Source organism: Ischnura elegans, chromosome 1, assembly GCF_921293095.1.
Source record: "Ischnura elegans chromosome 1, ioIscEleg1.1, whole genome shotgun sequence".
In the NCBI taxonomy this organism is placed as follows: domain Eukaryota; kingdom Metazoa; phylum Arthropoda; class Insecta; order Odonata; family Coenagrionidae; genus Ischnura; species Ischnura elegans.
The window spans coordinates 117929559-117949335 of NC_060246.1; the positions used below are offsets into that span (position 1 = coordinate 117929559).

A 19777-nucleotide genomic window follows, 5' to 3' on the forward strand; every position below is an offset into this window, starting at 1 on the left:
AGAAGATATTTCTTATATTCGTCTAATCTCAAGTAAAATTTCCTGCCAGATTATACCATTTGAAGTGATATACAGTCAGTGGTATTGCATTATAGAAGGTAAACTCCTTTATGATTAAAATGAGCTTTAAAATGAAATTTACTTGAGGTGACTGGATTTTAAAATTATAACTTATATTTATATCACATTTTGGGAACATTTTTCCTTTTTTACAATATATGTTGCCTTTGAATGTACTTTGGCCCACTTTTCCTCTGACGTCAGACTAAGGGAGAGGCTCATTATTGGCAACAAAGTCCTCGACTCTGATGTACTCAAGTTTTATGCTCACAATCATGGAGACTAGCCCCCATTTTGTACCGTAAAGGCTTGATTTATGCCGCCACTTCGGGTGCTTTGCAATCGGTATCCTAAAATATCAGCAGCACGGTGATGATAGCAGAGCGATGCATTTATTCTCAATAATTGCAGTATAATGTATGCACTCACGAAAAATAGTATTTAGAAGCCAATAATTCGAATCGTGTAATATCATTTCGAATATAAGTTTTTGCTGGTAACCCGCATCTACACCTACGAGGTACCGCGCAAGCCAACGTCAGGGCGTGTGGCAGGGGGTGATTCCACACCAGTCATGCAGCACTCATCTTAGCATTAACCAGACATGTGCTTGCTTACCCGACACAGACCAAGTGCACATAATCCTATTCATAGCCTACATCCCCGTGAAATTCGCGTCACCCTGCCGTCATCGTAGAGTGTAGCGACTTTTATACATCCATTTAATTGCGCTGGTGGTGAAAACACATTTAGTGGCCCTCTGGTAAATCCTCTACTGTAGCATTCATCACCGCAACCACCGAGGAAGGCCCCACTTGCGTGAGTGAAGCATCCGATCGCCGAGGAGATGACTGGCCGCGCTCACGTCCGCCACCACCGTGCCGGAATTAGTCCACTGCCTCCTCGGTGGCGGTGGGGAACGGACTGGGTGCGATGGAGGGGTGTGGGAGGGGAAAGAAAGAGAATGGGGAGCGGAGAGGACCAGAAGAGGAGACTTAAGACGTCCCTCGCTCGAGGGAAGAAGAGCGGAGGAAAGAAGCGCGTGTGGGCATACAGAGTGGCGCCCCAAAGCCTTCAGAAGCCCCGCACTTTGAAGACACCACGACGACCCCCTCTACCCCCTCCGCAAATAATTTAAAAAAAGAGGAAAAATCTTCGACAGACGTAGTGAGTGCCTCCCTTCCCTCTCCACCTAGCCGCGGGATGATTATTCTATCGGTGCTTTTTTTGTGCGCGTGTGATGTGTGAGGTGGCCAGTGAGCTTTGAGTTTGAGGAAGTGGAGTAAGGAGACGGCAAGGGATTTACTCGCGCGACCAGGAATCCCAGTTTTGTTCTCCTCCTTTGATCCTCGCGTGTTTGTGAGAGTGAGTGTATTTTTCTCGTACCAGTCGCACTTCTCCCCCAGCGATTCTGGGTGGCCGCGGAGAGTGGCTTCGGAGGTCGAGGGGCAGCCTCCTGGGGGAAAAAGGGGGATGCACTCACCCGCCGCCGCGTCTCCCAGCAACCACCACCACCACCTGTTCTCCTCTGCCCCCGTGGAAGCACGTGGCGTTCCTCTTGCCCCCGCTCAACCACCTCTCTCCTGCGTGAAAAGCAGTCTTGCTAGCGATCAAGACTTATTCCGCCCCTTTTTTATTGCCCTAGCATAATTGTAGACGTGAGGAGTCGACGGCTTTACTGAGTGGTGTCGTCCTGATATCGGATGGATAAATTCCTCCTCACTACTATTCGCTGCCGCTAGGAACAGAAATTAATTCACAAGTATCATTCAGTACCTCAAAAGAGTAAAAACTAGAGAATGAAAAGAGATGTCTATTATATTATTTTAAAAAATATACAAGCATTAATGATCCACTGTTTACTTCACACTTCTGAGCATCATGTCACAAACCGATTGATAAAATTGACAGGGTTTAATTTAATTAATATTTTCATGATTTCCTGATCGATAGGAAAAAATGCATTATTCATTATCATACGTGATGTGATCAGCAAATTCCGGTAATGATATTGAATGAGCAAAAATTGTCTGTATTACATTTCATCTAAGTTACCATCCACAAGTTAGCTCTCCAAAATTAGATTTTTCTCTTTCAATCCAGGGTATTAGATATTTGCTGAAATGGTGGTAAAAACTATAATTTTTAAGGGATACCAAAAGCAGCCATTCCCAAATATAAATTTAATAAAATAAATATATAAACATACCAGATAGATACAGTTATACCCTAATAACAGAAAGTAAATTTTCCCCATGAAAAATACTCTTAATACTTCTAGATTCCATGAAACTCCAATGAAAAATTTAACTCCAATGTTTATTCGTAGGAGTATAAGCCAAATATTTGCGTACTGCAGCCCTCCATTTCTCCCAAGCTAGTGCCTTCGGTCCCTTTATGTTTTTCTTCCTTGTGTCCCTCTTGATCTGTCCCAGTGGCATATCTCTAGATTTTCATCAGGGAACTTTTCTTTCCATATTTCTCTCCATTATATTCCTCGCGTAGTTCCTCGTTATGACCCTTTGACATGATCTTCTCTGTAGTATTGTGTTCATGCTCCTTCTAACTACCCACGCGGTTATTTTCGTGTACTGCTTCCGTGTCTCTATTCTAATGATCTTGGGGCATAGTATTAGCCTTTTAGCCATTAATACCGTCTTAGTTTAAGCTATGAGACGATTTGTATGTGCTGTGATTCTTCCATCCCAATTAATGTTACTCCTGAGTGGGATGAATGATTCCATTTAGTTCAATGACTGCCATTAGAGGTAGATATTGGACTGCTTTCTCTCTCTCCCATGCCAATTTCTTTTTTTCTTCGCATTCATTCTCATGTTTTATTACTGGAAACCTCCTTCAGATGCGTTTACTATGATCTTTTGATCACTTTCGCCTCTTGCTACGGTAACGATATCATCAGCAAAGCGCAGCATGTCGATTTCATTTCCGTTCACCTTGATTCCTTGTTCTTCATTGCTTCTTTCATGTGAGTGTCATTAAGATTGCTGGTGATCATTATCGGAACATTTTTTAACTTCAAAATTTATTCAGTCCTGCGTTCGCATTTTGGCCAAGTGGTTATGGTAGAGACTTTTCTTCTGCCATTGAATTCCAAGCCTATTTTTTCCATTGTGCTGGACATCTTATTCAATTCAAAATGATCAAATGCCCTCTCAAGGTCACAAAGGCTATATACAGTGGTTTTTTCCACGTGTGTGATTCTCTGCCATTAGTTTCAGATATAGTATTGTATATCCCTCGTTCTTCTCTTCTTCCTAAATCCTAACTGGCTCGGTTTTGTCTATTGCGCTCATTTTGATATTGATATAAACCAGCGCTGTTTGCATGTAATTTTTGAACCTATGCTTTATAAATAGTTCCGATAGGTTTTCTGCTTTATGAGTAACCTGAATAGATGTGTATGAAGTTTTAGGGGAAATGAAAGCCGTGAAAAAACGAATTGACCCAATGCAAAAAGTCAAGTTGATTAATGTAAAATTGTAATTGATTAACGTTAATAAAAAAATTAAATTTGGCCAAAACATAGAAACACTATAATAACTCTCATTTTCAAATTTTTCCTTGGCATAACTTATTTCTAATATAGTCTTACATTAAAGGAATAAGTGCATTAACTTTATTGGCAATTGAAATTTGTTCACATATATTTTGCTGCCGACATCACCAAACGCCGTGTAGAGGTGGTTTTTGCGCATTATATATGAATTTGTTTAACTATCGAGGGTGATTTTTTTATCAGACAGCTATATCATAGAGTAGATTATATTTATTTTCATTAATTTCTGGTGTCAAAACCACATTAAATAATAATACGATTGATTTCCAGGTGATTTCCTGTGAAAATTTCTTCCTCTTAGGAGCGTGCTGATGAATTTTTCTTGTCTTAAATATGTTATCTTATCTCCTCCATTATTTTTAACAGGTTGCAGGGCTTCATTTGAGCATCACTTTCTCACAAAAAACGATCAACTTTATACACCTTTTGATATATCCATCAATGTTGTTTTTCGTTGTGATTATTTAAATTCCTCAGCAGATCCTCAGTAAAATGTAAAATTATTTTTTTCCGCATGCTTTTTTTTAATTAAAAATGTGCATCTGATATTCTTTTCTCTGCAATTTTTGGTAAAAATTAGTAAAAGCCCGTTGTAGTGGTCTCGGCTTCTGTACTCGCTTTCAAACCCTACACTATCTTTCCTCGATTAACCTCATAGTTTATTTGTTTTTTGGATGCCCTCAGCAGATTGTTCTCCTCGGTTCGTGGGGGTGTTTTAGGTGTAATTCGATAAATTTGCAATCCACGTAAAGGCAAGTGCGTTTTTGACCGAAACTTTTATATCTTGTGAATTAAATTGTAAAATAAAATGAAATATGTTAGTAAATACAATTAAATACATACTCACATTTCATGAAAAAAAAACACTAATAAATGCCTTCAATGCGATATTTTCTCTGTAATCTAATCAAACGGATAATTAATTTTGCAAATATCTCTCAACCTTTGTTAGATGTCAAATAAAGGAAACCTTTTTAAATCATCTTCTTTGATTCATTCTGCAGACCCTGAATTCAGCCTAATCGGGAGACAGTTGCCATCCAGGAAGTCTCAAGGGAAAGGTCATCATCTCTCTGATCGAGGATGGGCCGGAGGCAGAGAGCCCTTGAGGCCCAGTTGATGTTCGAGCGCCGCGTGCTGTTCGGCGTCACCGGCCTCGCTGGACTGTGCATCATAATATGGATCTGGGCTATCTCGAGCGACTACTGGTTCGAAGTTTACAGCGAAAACGCTCCCGAGGATCCACGGAGAAGGGAAGGAGGGATATGGGTCAATGAGACGAGGAGGTTCTTCCTCAAGTCCAACTCTGGCATCTGGAGGATTTGCAGGACCACGTACGCAAACAATGCCATGGACCAGAGGGCCATTTTCAGTAAGTCGGGACATAACTCACGCTATTCTATTCGTATTTTCATTAATGAGTGCAATTCGAGTGATTGGTCAATTACCTTGATTAATTATCAATTTCTTGAATGTGAGATACTCTTACTTATCACTGGGAGAGCAAGAAAGTGTCCTTTTATGGGCTCATACATGACTTGTGCGGAATTGAACGATTATCAGTAATAATTTACAATACGTGCAATGATCGATCGAGTTTTTGTATGGCTGAAAACTTCAAGATAATTATCAAATTTAGAGCAAATACTTTCTGTTTACTTAGTTCCACCTTGAAATGAGCAACGTTTGATTTGATACCGGCTTCAGTGGATTTCATGGTTAGCCACTATCTTACCTACCTGTTTTTGTATGCTATTTCATTAATACTCAATTGATTCCATTAATCCATTTCTTGTCGGAATACGTATCGCCTTTTATCGGCTCTCTTAAAATTTATCCCCATGGCAAAAAGTGTCATCCAGTTCTGTTTATGAGCCAAAATATTGGATCATACTTATTTTCTCCCCCGCGTAATATTTTATCACCATATTATCATCAGTAAAGATACTAGAGATTGCTTTGATCCTGCAACACAATCGATTCTCCAGCTATCTTTTTTAATGTTTTTATATTTCTTTTCTTTTACATCTTCAGGTCACTCTTATTGTTAATTGTTTGTACTTTTCAGAATTAATTCCTCAATTTATTACTCAAAAAATCGCCGTGAGATTAATTCATTAGGCTTTCAACTAAAAAGTACGGGTAAATAAATGCTTACTAAATAAATATCTTAAGTATGAGCGGACCCGCACGTACATGAGTGCTTACAGCCATCGCAGCTAATATAAGGTAAACCGGCTGTTTCAGGTGAGATTTAGTGGAACCATTCCATTAAAGTGAAAGAGATTTTCCAAGTTCCACTAAAAAATATTATTCACTGCAAAACGCGTTGCGAATCTTTCTCGTCATTTTCAAGTATTCTAAGCTCTTTTCTCCGTCCATTTACACCAATAGTATTTGGAATGGGGACTCTGGGACCAGAGTGGGGTCACTTTCCTCTTATCACCCCTTCTACATCATCCAGAGGACACCGGTAGGAAGATACTAGGACCTCAACCGCAGATCCCAGGGATATGCCACAGTTAAAGAGTCGTCGCACCGTGGGCTGAAATCGAAAAAAGCTTGCCAAAACCTCAAAAACTTTTTTTTAGCTAGAAAGTAGAAACTTACCATAAACATTCTCAGCTAAACTTTGCGTAACTTTCCCCATCAACATAATCCTTTTCCCATTAACATAATTCTGTTCCCACGCGTAAACAATACCTGTATATGAGGTCAAAGTTGAAAAAAATCTGGCGAAATCTACCGTCCTCGATTTTTTTCTGAAAATTACCAAATATTTTTTTCTGTAGTTTAAACAATTTATCTATTGGAAAAAATATTACACCGATTTTAATTACAGTTTTTATTCCATTTTGAGGTACTTTAATTTATTATCCACTGTAGATGCGAATCGAAAAAGCGGAGTCTGTTTTCAGCCAATTTTTTTACATACCTATACGTAGAGAAAAAGTAGGTACTTCGATTAATTCCGCCAAGTGACTATACTATGCTGTTCTACTAAGTCTCTATATTGGGAATCTAAAGTAAAATTAGTACATATAAGTAAAACCATAAGTATTTCAATGACCAATGCCGCAAATAACCCTTATCACCTAATCTCGGAGCACCATGAGATATATTATAAAAAACTTCTTTCTTTGAGTGCACCCCAGATACTTCCATCGGGTTTCCACTTAAACCGTGCAGTCTGTCTACAGAAGAAAATTTACTTATTTCTTTGACAAACTTACGCTCTTTTGTAAGCGCTAGCCGTTATCTGGTATTGCATGACATCTACTCCCCAACCTCCACTACAGTCCTACCGGCAAGAGTTGTTTTGATGGCATTGGGGAGCTCTTCTTCCAATTTTTTGCGAATGTTTATAACATATCAAATGTATACATTACATACGGAACAACTTTTTAATAAAGCTAACCGTACTGTCATATTAATTCAGTTATATTTTAAACTCGATAAATAATTCACATGCACTGAAATATTTATTTTAGCCTCCAAAATGTTCCTTTTGTACAACTGTAAAATGATCTTGTGATATAAGCATTTTGGTTTGCATTTATTAGCAGGAAATATTAATTAAACAACTTTATAATGCTATTATACAAAAAATACATGAATTTACAGATACCAATTATAAAATTATAAATTCATAATCCATGCTTTTAATGATTCTGGCGGTTATTATACATGTGTTTCATATATAACACTTGATTTAGCGATTAACGAGCAATACCTCAACAAAACAGCACATTTTATACTTCGATACAAATAAAGACCTGGAAGTTATACTTCAGCAATTGATTAAGTGTTCTTCAATCTTTTTTTCACTATCTGAAAGGGATATTTCATCTTTACTACCTGAGCTCAAAATTTGTTTTTACTAGGTAACAACAGATCTATCCACTTTCAACAAGCTTGAATTTTTCATCTGTGGAATTGGTGAGGAATTAGTATTACCCAACGTGATGTGAGGAGTAATCTTTGAAGTAAGAATTCATTCGCGACCAGATGAAATATTATCTTCGAGAAACATTCACTGGACCTACTCTCTATCATATTGCGTACATTGTTCTTCTTGAGTTGTTCCAATGGGTCACTTTATCATCTTATGAAGGATTCTTCTAGTCTTCTTTTGTTATCGTCATTTTTTTTAATTCTTTAAGGAAGAAAATAGTTACCCTCATTACCATCCCCTCAAATTCATTCATGGTGCAAATGAAAGTGTTGCATCGAAGGGCCTGGAGAAAGATACCTGGACTTTACCTTCCCATGTTTTTGATCTTACACTGGAAGCCTAGAAACATATTTCTACATCTATCTGCACTTACTGTCTCTGTACTGTAAAGTAAAGGCAAAATATGCATGACTTTGCATAAGGAATCCGCATAAGGTGTTCAAATAGAAAACTTGTAATCGAATAAATACGCATGCATTAGGTTTAAAACTTTGATTTTTATACCACAGCGAATGCAGGGAGTTTCTAAAAAAAACTTGAATAGCATTAAAATCTTACCGAGAAAAATATTAAACTTGACCCCTTTATGAAGAGTGCCAAAAAACGGCACTTTTTGCACTGTAGCAATGAAACAAAATATTATTTCATGTTTTAAAAATCTTTTTTCAATGCGTTCATACAAATTTATTTACTAACTTCAAAACTCAAACGTCCTTAATTTGCGACCGAAAATAGTTTTTATGAGTTAAAACTCTCTAATTCTATTTAGATCGTGCTAAAATGGCCACATTCAATAATTTACGGTGAAGTTACGAACCGGGAAATCCTGAATTATCGGACTCTTTTCTTTCCGTAAAGCGATCATGAAAAATTTTCAGACATTTCTCGGAAGAATATTAATCAATTATAAAATTTTCTCTCGTTTTGAAACTCTAATATTCATTGGAAATTTCTGATATCTCTCTTTTTAAGCAATCAAAAGCTTTTCAACCCCATCAGGCTCTAGTAGAACTTTTTAAAGCTTTTTTAATTCCATGACTCACCTAGACTGAGATACAGGGAAATTTTCCCTATCATTCCAATTTGTACTTATTAGTATTATTTTCCTTTCTTAGGAATGGTCCTTCTGTTCATAAGAGGTTAATCTCATAAAGCCAGATTATACTTGGTGAAACAGCTTCGCAGTGCACAGGAAATACCTATAAAATACAGATGAGTTCGTTCCTCTGCATTATTGCTACCTAAGAGAAAATAGGAGTCCATAATTCCACGTAGCTATAACTAACTTTCCTTGGAGATGGTGTATGCTAATGACATAATTGAGCCTACCCATACCTGCAAAAAAAAACAACATTTTTCCTGGTGGTTATACTTCATTAATTACTTTTTTGTTACTTGCGTTGCATAACCTAGAGGATAACATCTCTGATATTTGAGGCTGCATCAATTCCTCTAATTTGTCACTCAGAAAGAGAGTGGTAAATGTACCACGGTGATATCTTTATTTGCATGAAACACAGCGTACTTTCGTTCTGTTATGTTATAGTTACAAAATTCTACGCAAAATCTGCAGTAAAAAGGAAGGTGATATAACAATTTGAAGGTAGGTCTGATCCACCCAAAAATAGTATGTACTAAAGAGAATAGGCTTTCCTTATCTTTCTCCTCATTGCTTTTCAAACTGACTTTTGCAATGTTTTTCTGTTTTATCCACTTGGAAGGTTAGAATTTAGGCTAAAGTAACCTTTCTCAAGAGTTCACAGGAATGCAGCTTCTACCATGTGACAAAGGATGTCTATAATATTTGCACACACCCTCCGTCTGCTGTTGACCAAAGTAGGAAATAATAATGAAGATTTATGAAAACCATGCCTTAAGAAGAGGAAAATTATGCCTATGCCTTTAAAAGGTTCTACTTTTAGGCCGTCCTGAGTCAGCATATTGAGTTTCACTCACAAGTGGGGGCTTGTGATGTGCACTTGAGCATAAGATCAGAGGCATTTGCAACTTCCGTCTATCAGTGATAGTACCATATTCAATAGTCTTAGTATCATCTGTGAAAAAAAAACTTTCCAGGCAGCATACCTCATTATGAAAAAAATATATTTCCCATGACCAGCTTCGTAGGTTCATTTTATTGCAGTATGTTTGTTTTCCTAAGAGCATTCAAATGCTTCTTTGATATCTCTCTCTTTCTTAATCATTAGTTTTAACATAAAATATATGACTACATGGATGTATTGAGTGATTTTTTATGTTCATCAGGTCAAATTGCCATCACATGGGTACAGTAATTATTTCACTCATTTTTCGAATCTTTTTCTTTCAGCCCGATGCAGAAGTCATGAAATGTTCCCTTCTGAGCTTAGAGTACGACTGGATCCATCCCTTGATAAAGTCATATTGAGTAAGTTGCAAGGCAAAAACTAGCCATAAAAACTCAAGTGAAAATGGCTTTGGTTGGTGGTAGCATAGATGCTAGGCTTACAGTGCTTGATCAATTAGGAAAAGATATTTTTCAGAGGGACATGGAGAACATCATCTTAGAACTGCTTCATATTTCCGGGGGGATTACATATTCTGTATTTCCAAATTTGGGTTCAAATTCGGATAATGTCAAAGATTTAACCAAGTATGGGCATTGTTTGAAAGTTCAATAAGTAAATGCTCACAGCATGTGAGATATGGCTCTCTTCAATAGGATCAGTTCATTTCCACTGTGTAGTCATTGCTACCTTGATCAATGATTGAGTCATTGAACGATTCATTGAAGATCCAACAGGTATCGGAATGTGGTCTTACTCATTCGAAAATACTGAATTGCCCTCCAGATCAGGCAATTAAATAATAATATAAGACAGATATTGTTCAGAATGGAAAGGATGGGAATGTATTTTTCCTCTAACAATGAAGCCCCACATAGAACAAATGCTAGGTGGAACTTTAAGTCAAATCACTCCAACTCAACAAGCTCATTTTCTTTTTGTAAATTAGTGGTGTTTTTACTCCAAATGCCTAATGCCTAAAAACACCACTGACCTGTCTGGGGATGGGGCGTCAATCGGGGCAGCTTATGAGGTAGGATGTCGATGTAGACCTAGATCCTTGTCAAAAATTATTTCACTATGAGACAATTCCTGTGATTCATGGCGAGTGAGAAATCGGACAACAGATATGGAATTCCTGTCACTAAATTAGCCACTCAGCCATTTTTGGAGCAGTCTTTTTAACTGGCACATACCCGAGTACCTGATACATAGCATTAGTGATTGAAAAGCACTCTGATCATTGACCTAGAGGGCCAAATAAACCCTAGCACTGCTATCTGTGTACCATTGCCTAAGAAATTAGATACCTATAACCTATTGCATAAATTAAGATTATTTTGCTTATTAACCCTTTCTAACCCAGAGCTGATTTTGGGAAAAATCAATTTTCAAGATTTTTCATTCTGAAAACTTGAAAACTTTATGCTCCATTATAATTACCATGGCAGCTAAATATTTTGTAAGGGTAATTTAGATATTTCCTAAATAGGGCCGAACCTTTAAACATTTTTCGTGATGCTTAGAAGCAACATTGGATTATAAAGAGTTAAGGACTGAAGCTATACAGTGTAAAATCAAAAGAACTGTAAAACTGAGAAAAAATGTACATAAAATCAAGTTTTCACCATTGGAATTCCCGATAGATCCCAGTTGGATTTACATTTTGCTTTGCACCACTTTAGCTCTTCATTTCTGGTTGAATTTTTATTTCACTTCGTTGGGAAGGTAATGACTACGCACCATGAGTGATCCTTTATTTTTTCTCTTTTAGATTACAACCGGACAGAAGCTTCATTTGCCATCATAAGCTTACTGCTCATGTTCATGGGTTTCTTCTTTTCAATTTACACTTTTAGAAATCCAAGATATATGTTTAAACGCTTGGCTGGAGGATTGCACTTCATCACAGGTATGGTATTTTGCTTTCTCTGTATGTTATTTAGATTTATGTTATTAAATTTATGTAATTAATTGTACTGAATATATCTTTCCTGAAGCAAAATTTTGGGCATACATATTAGTTTGTAGGCCATTTTCTATAAATGATACGTAGTATACATAATGGGGAGTGTGTGCAGTTAGTCTGCTAGTTTAGCTACATGAAAATAGTCTGCACTTGGTCTAAAAACCAGCTTTGGTGCTTTACAATGAAGGAATTGATATCTAGTGGAGCTTCATGATTAGTTTGACTTGAGCATTTTCAACAGTAACTTAAATATTTTTCATTAACACATTCAACGCGGAGCTCGTCAATTGACGTGGTCCCATCCATTAAGCCGAGGTACGGAGCATGTCAATTGATGTGCTCTAGCAGTCGGGCCGGGAGCCCTTTCTCCACCTCCGTACGTAATATATATCCACTTCCGAGTCTTCCGATCATGTGCATTGCCTTGAGCAAGCTTCCTTCTTTCGACCTGTATATTCCCTTTATAAATAGCAGTATTTGAATGGAAGTTATGACACAAAAACCTCTATTTTTCTTTCTTATTTTATCGGCCGATTCTGACGACTTTCATGAAAATCGGGCCCGCATTGAATGTGTTAAGTATGTATACTAAAAAATTTTCCTTATCTTACATTATCTTTTTTTTTCATTTTCAGCTGGCTGTGTGTTCATTGTTATAGAAATCATGATAAACTCTATTGCTTATGAAAGAGAACATATTCAGTTCACACATCCAAAAGGTGCCACATATCAATATGGTTATTCATTTGCATTAGCTTGGGTTGTAGTGATTACATATATATGTGGCGGTTTAGCTTTTCTCATATACTCTCGCAAAAGGAAAGGATCCAAAGCTCCAAACGAGGAAATTGCCATGGCTGATGAGCCAACAATAATTGGGCGGTAGTAAAGTCTAAATGGTGAATGTACACCATTCCTGTATCTAACAGTTTTTTTTAGAGGACATTCATTGCCTCGATTATTAGAGGTCTTCCAGTCTGAATATGGTTTCTACTTTTCAGTCCTTCATGAATCAATGAAGTACTGTAATGGTCTGCTGAAAAGATCATAAGATGGACTTTTTGTGATATTGCATCTCTGAGTTTTTTCACTCTTTCGTAAGAAAACATCAGATTGTGACTCTGATTCGCGGATCTCAGTTTCATTACAGGCTTGTGTAATGTGACAAAACTTATCATTTCATATGGTGCTTGCTTTTTTTGGCCTATCTAGCATTTATATCAACTCTAAGTTTATAGTTTAAAAAAGCTCATTTAATGTTTCTCATTGGACATGAAGCAGTTGTGATCTGATTAAAAATCAATTGTTAACAAATATTTCATTAATGAAATCACTCACGAATGGAAATTTTAATTTTGGCAATAAGTCCTTTCACATTAATTATCATGAGAAAAAATTCCCCTGGACCAGGAATCCCACCTTGACTTTTGACTTTCTGGGCCACTGTCCAGGCCCATAACTATCAAGGCTATTTAATTTCCAAGGCAGTTTTGCCGAGGTTCACAGTGGCAGATTTTAGGCCCTAGCAGTCCATCAAGGATGTCAATGCAATGGAATATGGGCTTCCAAGAAGCTACTGCATACTGAAATGTTGTAACCCCCTCCATTGCACAATTATCGCCAAGCTAGCTAGATAAAGTATTTGTCGGCTCAGTGGTCAAGAAAGCCAAAGGTCCGTGGCTCTAATCCCGGTCCAGAGAAATTTTTTTGTCATTGCAATTAATGTGAGTTTCACCGCAGTTCACGCTGCAGGCTTGAAATAAACCACGTGAAAACAACTTCGTTGAGGATTTCATGATGTGATATTAAAAATCCTGGCCATCCAAAATTTTTATTTGGCTTTCCTAGATTATGGTAATACATTGAATTCCTGACAAGCAAGGAAACCACCTCCCAGCAATATGACAAACCATGGATTTATTCAAGGCATTCTACCGGTGAAGGTAGCTTTAGGCATCCTGGGAAAAAAAGCCTTTTTGGCAGAATTTATTCCTCATTTGTAGGACTTTCATGGTAGGCCACACATCATATAGTTCACCTACCTATCTCAGGGATTGGCATACATGCCTATGCATATATTTTTAATTGTATGAACAGTATTTGTATGACTGCATTACATACAAATTTTCTAATTGTATTATACATAGTCACTTCTCTTATAAATAAACATTTGTGCGTGTTCCAAAAGTTGGACTTCAAATTGAAATCCTTCTGTTTTACCACAAAATTCCCTATTTCTTGTAATGCTATGTACGGAATTACTGGCCTCGTGTTCTTTGAGACTACATATTTATAATCTAATGCTATGTTAAAGTGATAAAATAGAGACTCAAGAATTACTACAAACGATATAGGGACAGAGATATACCTACATGTCTGTGGTAGAGCTTCTCATTAGAAGCACCACCAATAAGGACTAACACCTGGCTGAGGTCACTGCTCTAGGTCCCTGGCATGGCTGCTATGGTACGGAAAGCCTAGTACCTGGAAGGCACCATAAAGACTCACTAAAAGGGCCTGAAAGAGAGAGGGCTTCCTTCCACATGCCACAACTGAGAGTGCCTCCAACACTTATCAGATTGTACAGTTGTATCATCCAATAAACATGGTCCGACTTAACTTGAATTTTTTTCGTTAAAGCGAGGTTATTTACCGTACACATCCAACCCCTTAAATATCCATATTAAATATGTTGTTTCTTTCATTCACAAGTTGTTTGTGTATCATCAAGTACTTTAAGTTTCCAATATTTACATTGATAAAATAATTTGATGAGATGAAAAAATATTCCGTAGAATGTACATATTTGTGTTCCAATGACTAGGCATATGCATCTTTCAGCTTGTGAGACTGCAAAATTACACTTCGGGGACAACTAGAATCGTGCTATTAGTCGTGCTTAAATCGTGCTATAGATATAGAAGGATCCCAGCTTTGCCTTTCATGACTTTCAAAATTAATTTTGTTGAAATGGATTGCTACGTACTTATGAGCCAACCATGATCTCAATGATTCACGGGAATGTAGAAATAATGCTTGAATGCCAAAATATGCCTTTTGTAGGTTATTTTGCAAAGGCAAAATAATGGATTTTTTTCTATAGAAGTATGATACATATAGCCGATATCGATCATTATGTATGAGCTGTCTCAGGACATGCAGTCTATTTGTTGGAGAAAACAAATGATTAATGAACATAATAGTGAGATTTATTAAGAAAGAGGTGCTAAAGAAAAGTATTTGATTAAGAGATACAGCAGAATCGAAACTCTGCTCTTGTTTAGGAAGGAATGTTAATTCTTTTGATACCAGCTGATACCATGAACTGCAATTGTTTATCAGGTTAAATATGAGAGAGAACAAGGCATAACTCATGTGCAATCATCATGGCTGTCTTATGAAAGGTTATTAGAATTTTTACTGCAGATACTGTTCTAAAGAACCCTAAAAGATGGGCATTTCTTTTCACTAGATAATTTCAATTCAACACCATGCCACTTGGTCCACCCGCAATGGGAGCATATGAAGACTGCCTCTTTTCACCTACAAGACGTCAACCCAAGGGTCACCTAAAGGTTCAAAAGAAAAGAAAGAGAGTCACGAAATAAATCAGCACAGCAAAGTAAAGCATGGATACATACATATACTGACGAACTGCCGGGTAGCACTTAACTGGTCTGAATATCCCTGCTGCCCTCTTGTCTGTCTCTGCCCATCTATGCTGTGCTGTACTGACAGCATACTCCATCTTGCCATCAGGTGTCACCTTGCTACTAAAGGGCAACTGCTGAACTGTCTGTGGGGCACCACGTGATCGAGCTTTGCTCCCCAATCTTTACCCTTTCCTGCCGGTGCCTACATGAGGAAAACGTTTTCCATGCTTCGAGTAGCATAAGAATCTCTGTACGGAGCTCTTTTTTGGGGTGTAGTTATCCTGGTATTCTCGTCCCTCAATTAGGGACCCAACTCAATGAGGTGTCCGGCTCCATATTTCTAGCATTACGTGTATTTTTAAATACAATGAGTGTATGAAAGGAGTAGACAGAGCGGATAAATACCTATCCTATTACTCCATTATGAGAAAAACAATGAAATGGTCAAAGAAAGTAGTATTGTGGCTCATAAATTGTGCTCTTTTCAATGCTTTTAGGGTTTTATAAAACTCTAAACGTTTCAAGTAGCATTCATTTCAAAGGATTTTTGCTCTAGATTGCCAAAGAGTGGGCAGTGAGTAAAGAGTCAAGTTGAGTCATCCTCGGACAAGGAGGGTGAAGATAAGCCAACAGAGCGTGTCCCTTCAAGGGATCACCCACAACGCTTCTCGAGAGACCTTGGTGGAGATCATCTCATCCCTATCATTGGAAAGGGGAAGAAAAAATACATACTTTGCATATCTGGTATTGGGAAGGGGAAGAAAAAATATGCAAAGTGCATATTTTTTCTTCCCCTTTCAATACCAGATATCCAAATACCAGAAGATGCGAAGTGTGCACTTCAAGAAAAATTAGGAAAGAGACTAGGTATGTGTGCTCAACTTGCGGGATTCCCTCCACAAAGGAAAATGTTTTATGGAATATCACACAAAGATGAAATACTGATATTATTTGTGAGTACTACATTCAAAGTCACACTTAAAAATATTAATTTTTAAATAAGTTATGGAATTTTTACTATGACTACCCATATGCACGTTCTAAGATTGAGGTTTAAAAATTCGCCGGAACAGAGGGTTAAAAGGCATTTAAATACCACGGTACGCGACGTGTTAAATATTGCCTGAATCGGGAGTAAGTTAAGAAAGATTTCGTGGTTTCCCAGCAAATGGACTTGGAGAAGAATTCTCGGGATCGCCACCGGGTCAGGAACTCCATATCTGCCAACGTTTCGATGTCCGACTCGGTCATCATCCTTAGGGCTATGAATGTCGAGTGAGAATTTTGACTTGCTTATATACAGTCACTCTGGTGGTCAGGTGACTGCAGATTGGCTGTCGTCAGCGGCATGCTCTGATTGGCTGGCGAGATGGTTTTGCCTAGCCTTTTTTATAGTCTTGAGCACAGGTTTCCAAGTACTGCTCGAAGCATATCCAGAATCTCTATTGATGGTATTATTGGCCAGTCTAATTTCAATAGACTCTTTGATGAGTCCATCCCAAAAGCTATTGGATCGGCAGAGCATCTTGGTGTCATCAAACTTAACAGTATTTCTGCATTCCATCCAATGCTCTGCGATGGCTGACTTTTTGGGATGTCCTAGGCGGAGGTGGCGCTTATGCTCTTTGAGCCGCGTATCTATTGTGCAGCCAGTCTCACCGATGTACATATATCTTCCCGCACCCACATGGCACTTGGTAAACGCAAGGAGTCTTCAATCGTACCGGATCTTTTGCTTTGCAAGTCCCGGGCCTTTTTTGGTGATTTGTGGATGGCCTGTATGTTGAATCTCTTCAGAATTCTCGCCACTTTCCCCGACACTGAAGAGATATATGGTAGACATGCCTTCGCAGTTGGATCGTCTCTTTTTCCATCTTCTCTCCTTGAGTTGGTCTTGGATATGGACCTATTTAGGGCCTTGGAAATTTGTCTCTCGTAATATCCATTCTCCTGGAAGGTTTTTCGAAGGTGCTTTAGTTCTGGTGCCAGGCTATCTTTGTCGGAGATGGATACGGCTCGATGAATCAGGCTTTTCATTACTGCCATTCTCTGCAAAGGGTGGTGGTGACTATGTCCATGTAAGTAAAGGTCCGTGTGGGTGGGTTTTCGGTAAATGCTGTGACCGAGAGTTCCCTCTGTCCTTCTGAAAACCAAAACGTCGAGAAATGGAAGTCTATTGTTTTCTTCTATTTCCATGGTGAACTTGATGCTGCTGTGTTGACAGTTCATGGGTGCTTTCCATTCATGCGACTCACGCGTCGACTTGTGTCTACTCGCGTCATTTGTTTATAACTCTCCTATTCCTGAGCGTTACCGTTTGTTGACTTGTGTCACAACAGTCGGCGACACACACCGAATGGAACACGAAATCCACGACGCAAGTCGACTTGTGTCGACGTGTGTCAATGAATGGAAAGCACCCCATGTGATCGAAGAATTCATCCAGGCTGCTTCTCCCGTGGGGCCATACCACAAAAGTATCGTCCACGTATTGAAGAAAGAGCAAAGGTTTCAATGGAGCCGAACTCAGAGCCTTTTCCTCAAAGTCCTCCACAAAAAAGTTGGCAATAGCAGGGGAAAGATGGGAGCCCATGGCCACCCCATCAGATTGCTCGTAGAACTCTCCATGGTATTGGAAGTAAGTGGAAGTCAGAACATGGTGGAACAGCTGCACCATATCTGCATCAAATTTCTCAGCTAGTAGTCGCAGGGTATCGTCTAGAGGTACACGTGTAAAAAGAGATACCACGTCTAGGCTCACCAGCAAATCTGTCTCTTTAAGATGGATGCCAGCGAGTATTTTTACAAACTCGGTTGAGTTTTTAATGTGGTGCTCACAGTGGCCAACATATGGTGATAAAACACCAGTGAGGTATTTTGCCAGGTTGTAAGTTGGTGAGCCGATGGCGCTCACGATTGGTCATAGAGGAATTCCGTCCTTGTGAATTTTTGGTAGGCCATATAGTCTTGGTGGAGCTGGCGCTGGTTGTCGAAGATTCCTGATCGTCTCCTCCGGTAAGCCCGTCTTTTTGATGAGGGCGTTGGTCTTCCTTGTCACGGCATCTGTGGGATCTCGTTTCAGCTTGACGTAGGCCTGGTCATGCAGAATGTCCTGTATTTTAGTGTTGTAATCCTCGGTTCATAAGAGGACAGTGGAATTCCCCTTAACAGCAGGCAAAATGGTGATACTTCTGTTTGCACGTAGGGCTCGGATGGCATCGCGTTCTTCCTTTCTGATGTTGGATTTGGGAGGTAAGGCCCTCTTTAGGACCACAGAAATTTCAGTTCTGGCCTCCTCTGCTGCCTCTTCAGGAAGTTTCCTTATTGCCTGTTCAATACTCCCCACGAGGCCTGAGTAAGGAATGGACCTGGGTGCAGGAGCAAAATTGAGTCCTTTGCTTAGTACCGATATGGTCGGTTTGTCAATTGTGAGGTCAGTCATGTTGATGACCAGTCGCATGTCATCATTGGTACGGATCGTCTTCTTGGATGAGGGCAAACGAGAGAACTTCTTTTGCCTCTCTGTATTCTTCTTCAGAAGCAGATCCCCCGAAGCTGCAGTGGCGTGGTCAATATATTCCCAATCAAGCAGCGAAAGTGTAGCCACGAGACGTAGGTGTAGGTCCAGAAGTTTCTTGTCAATTGTATCTAAAGATCTCTGTTTTTTGTGAATCTGTTCACGAACCGATGCTAGACTTGTCCGCCGCAGAATTTGTTGGGCCGCTGGTGACTTCACCGATGACCAAACCTGGGCGAAGGTAGGGATAATTTCTTCATCTCGACATCTCAGTAAAATGACAGGAGAGCTCAGAAGGCTCGCCTTATCCTTCCGCAGCTGTTCAAAGGTCCGAATGCTGCTGTGTATCTCCTCCCTGTAGAGGTAGGTGAAGAAGATTTCGTGCTTTCCCGGCGAATGGACTTGGTGAAGAGTTCTCGGGATCACCACCGGGTAAGGAACTCCATATCTGCCGATGTTGCCATAAGGCCTAGGATAGCCCGAAAAGTTAGCCATCGCAGAGCATTTGGATGGAATGCAGAAATACTGTTAAGTTTGATGACACCAAGATGCTCTGTCGATCCAATAGCTTTTGGGATGGACTCATCAAAGAGTCTATTGAAATTAGACTGGCCAATAATACCATCAATAGAGATTCTGGATATGCTTCGAGCAGTACTTGGAAACCTGTGCTCAAGACTACAAAAAGGCTAGGCAAAACCATCTCGCCAGCCAATCAGAGCATGCCGCTGACGACAGCCAATCTGCAGTCACCTGACCACCAGAGTGACTGTATATAAGCAAGTCAAAATTCTCACTCGACATTCATAGCCCTAAGGATGATGACCGAGTCGGACATCGAAACGTTGGCAGATATGGAGTTCCTGACCCGGTGGCGATCCCGAGAATTCTTCACCAGGAGTAAGTTGTACAAATATTTATTTGAGTCAGGGCAATCATACCTGATGAACGACTTCTCCTCAAAAGTAGTTCAAATTCATTGCATAGGTATCATGCAATGT

At 39.1% G+C, this 19777-nt stretch overlaps 2 protein-coding genes across 3 annotated transcripts; one reads left to right on the top strand and one right to left on the bottom strand.

Moving 5' to 3' along the window:
• Window positions 1-1035: 1035 nt before the first annotated feature.
• LOC124168730 (voltage-dependent calcium channel gamma-1 subunit) lies at window positions 1036-14225 on the top strand. Of its 2 annotated transcripts, none has more exons than XM_046547007.1 (5): window positions 1036-1425; window positions 4642-5009; window positions 9922-9999; window positions 11412-11549; window positions 12242-14225. In XM_046547007.1, exons 2-5 carry the CDS (start codon window positions 4721-4723, stop codon window positions 12490-12492), a joined length of 756 nt encoding a protein of 251 aa, XP_046402963.1. In that variant the 5' UTR covers window positions 1036-1425; window positions 4642-4720; the 3' UTR covers window positions 12493-14225. The 2 variants fall into 2 exon arrangements, with proteins under 2 accessions (XP_046402963.1, XP_046402955.1); XM_046546999.1 differs by having other exon boundaries at window positions 1036-1227.
• Window positions 14226-15084: 859 nt separating this feature from the next.
• On the bottom strand, window positions 15085-19584 carry LOC124162253. Its single transcript, XM_046538758.1, has 5 exons — window positions 19574-19584; window positions 18449-19131; window positions 17730-17977; window positions 15258-15402; window positions 15085-15149 (listed from the first exon to the last, which is right to left on the bottom strand). Exons 1-5 carry the CDS (start codon window positions 19582-19584, stop codon window positions 15085-15087), a joined length of 1152 nt encoding a protein of 383 aa, XP_046394714.1.
• Window positions 19585-19777: the final 193 nt, after the last annotated feature.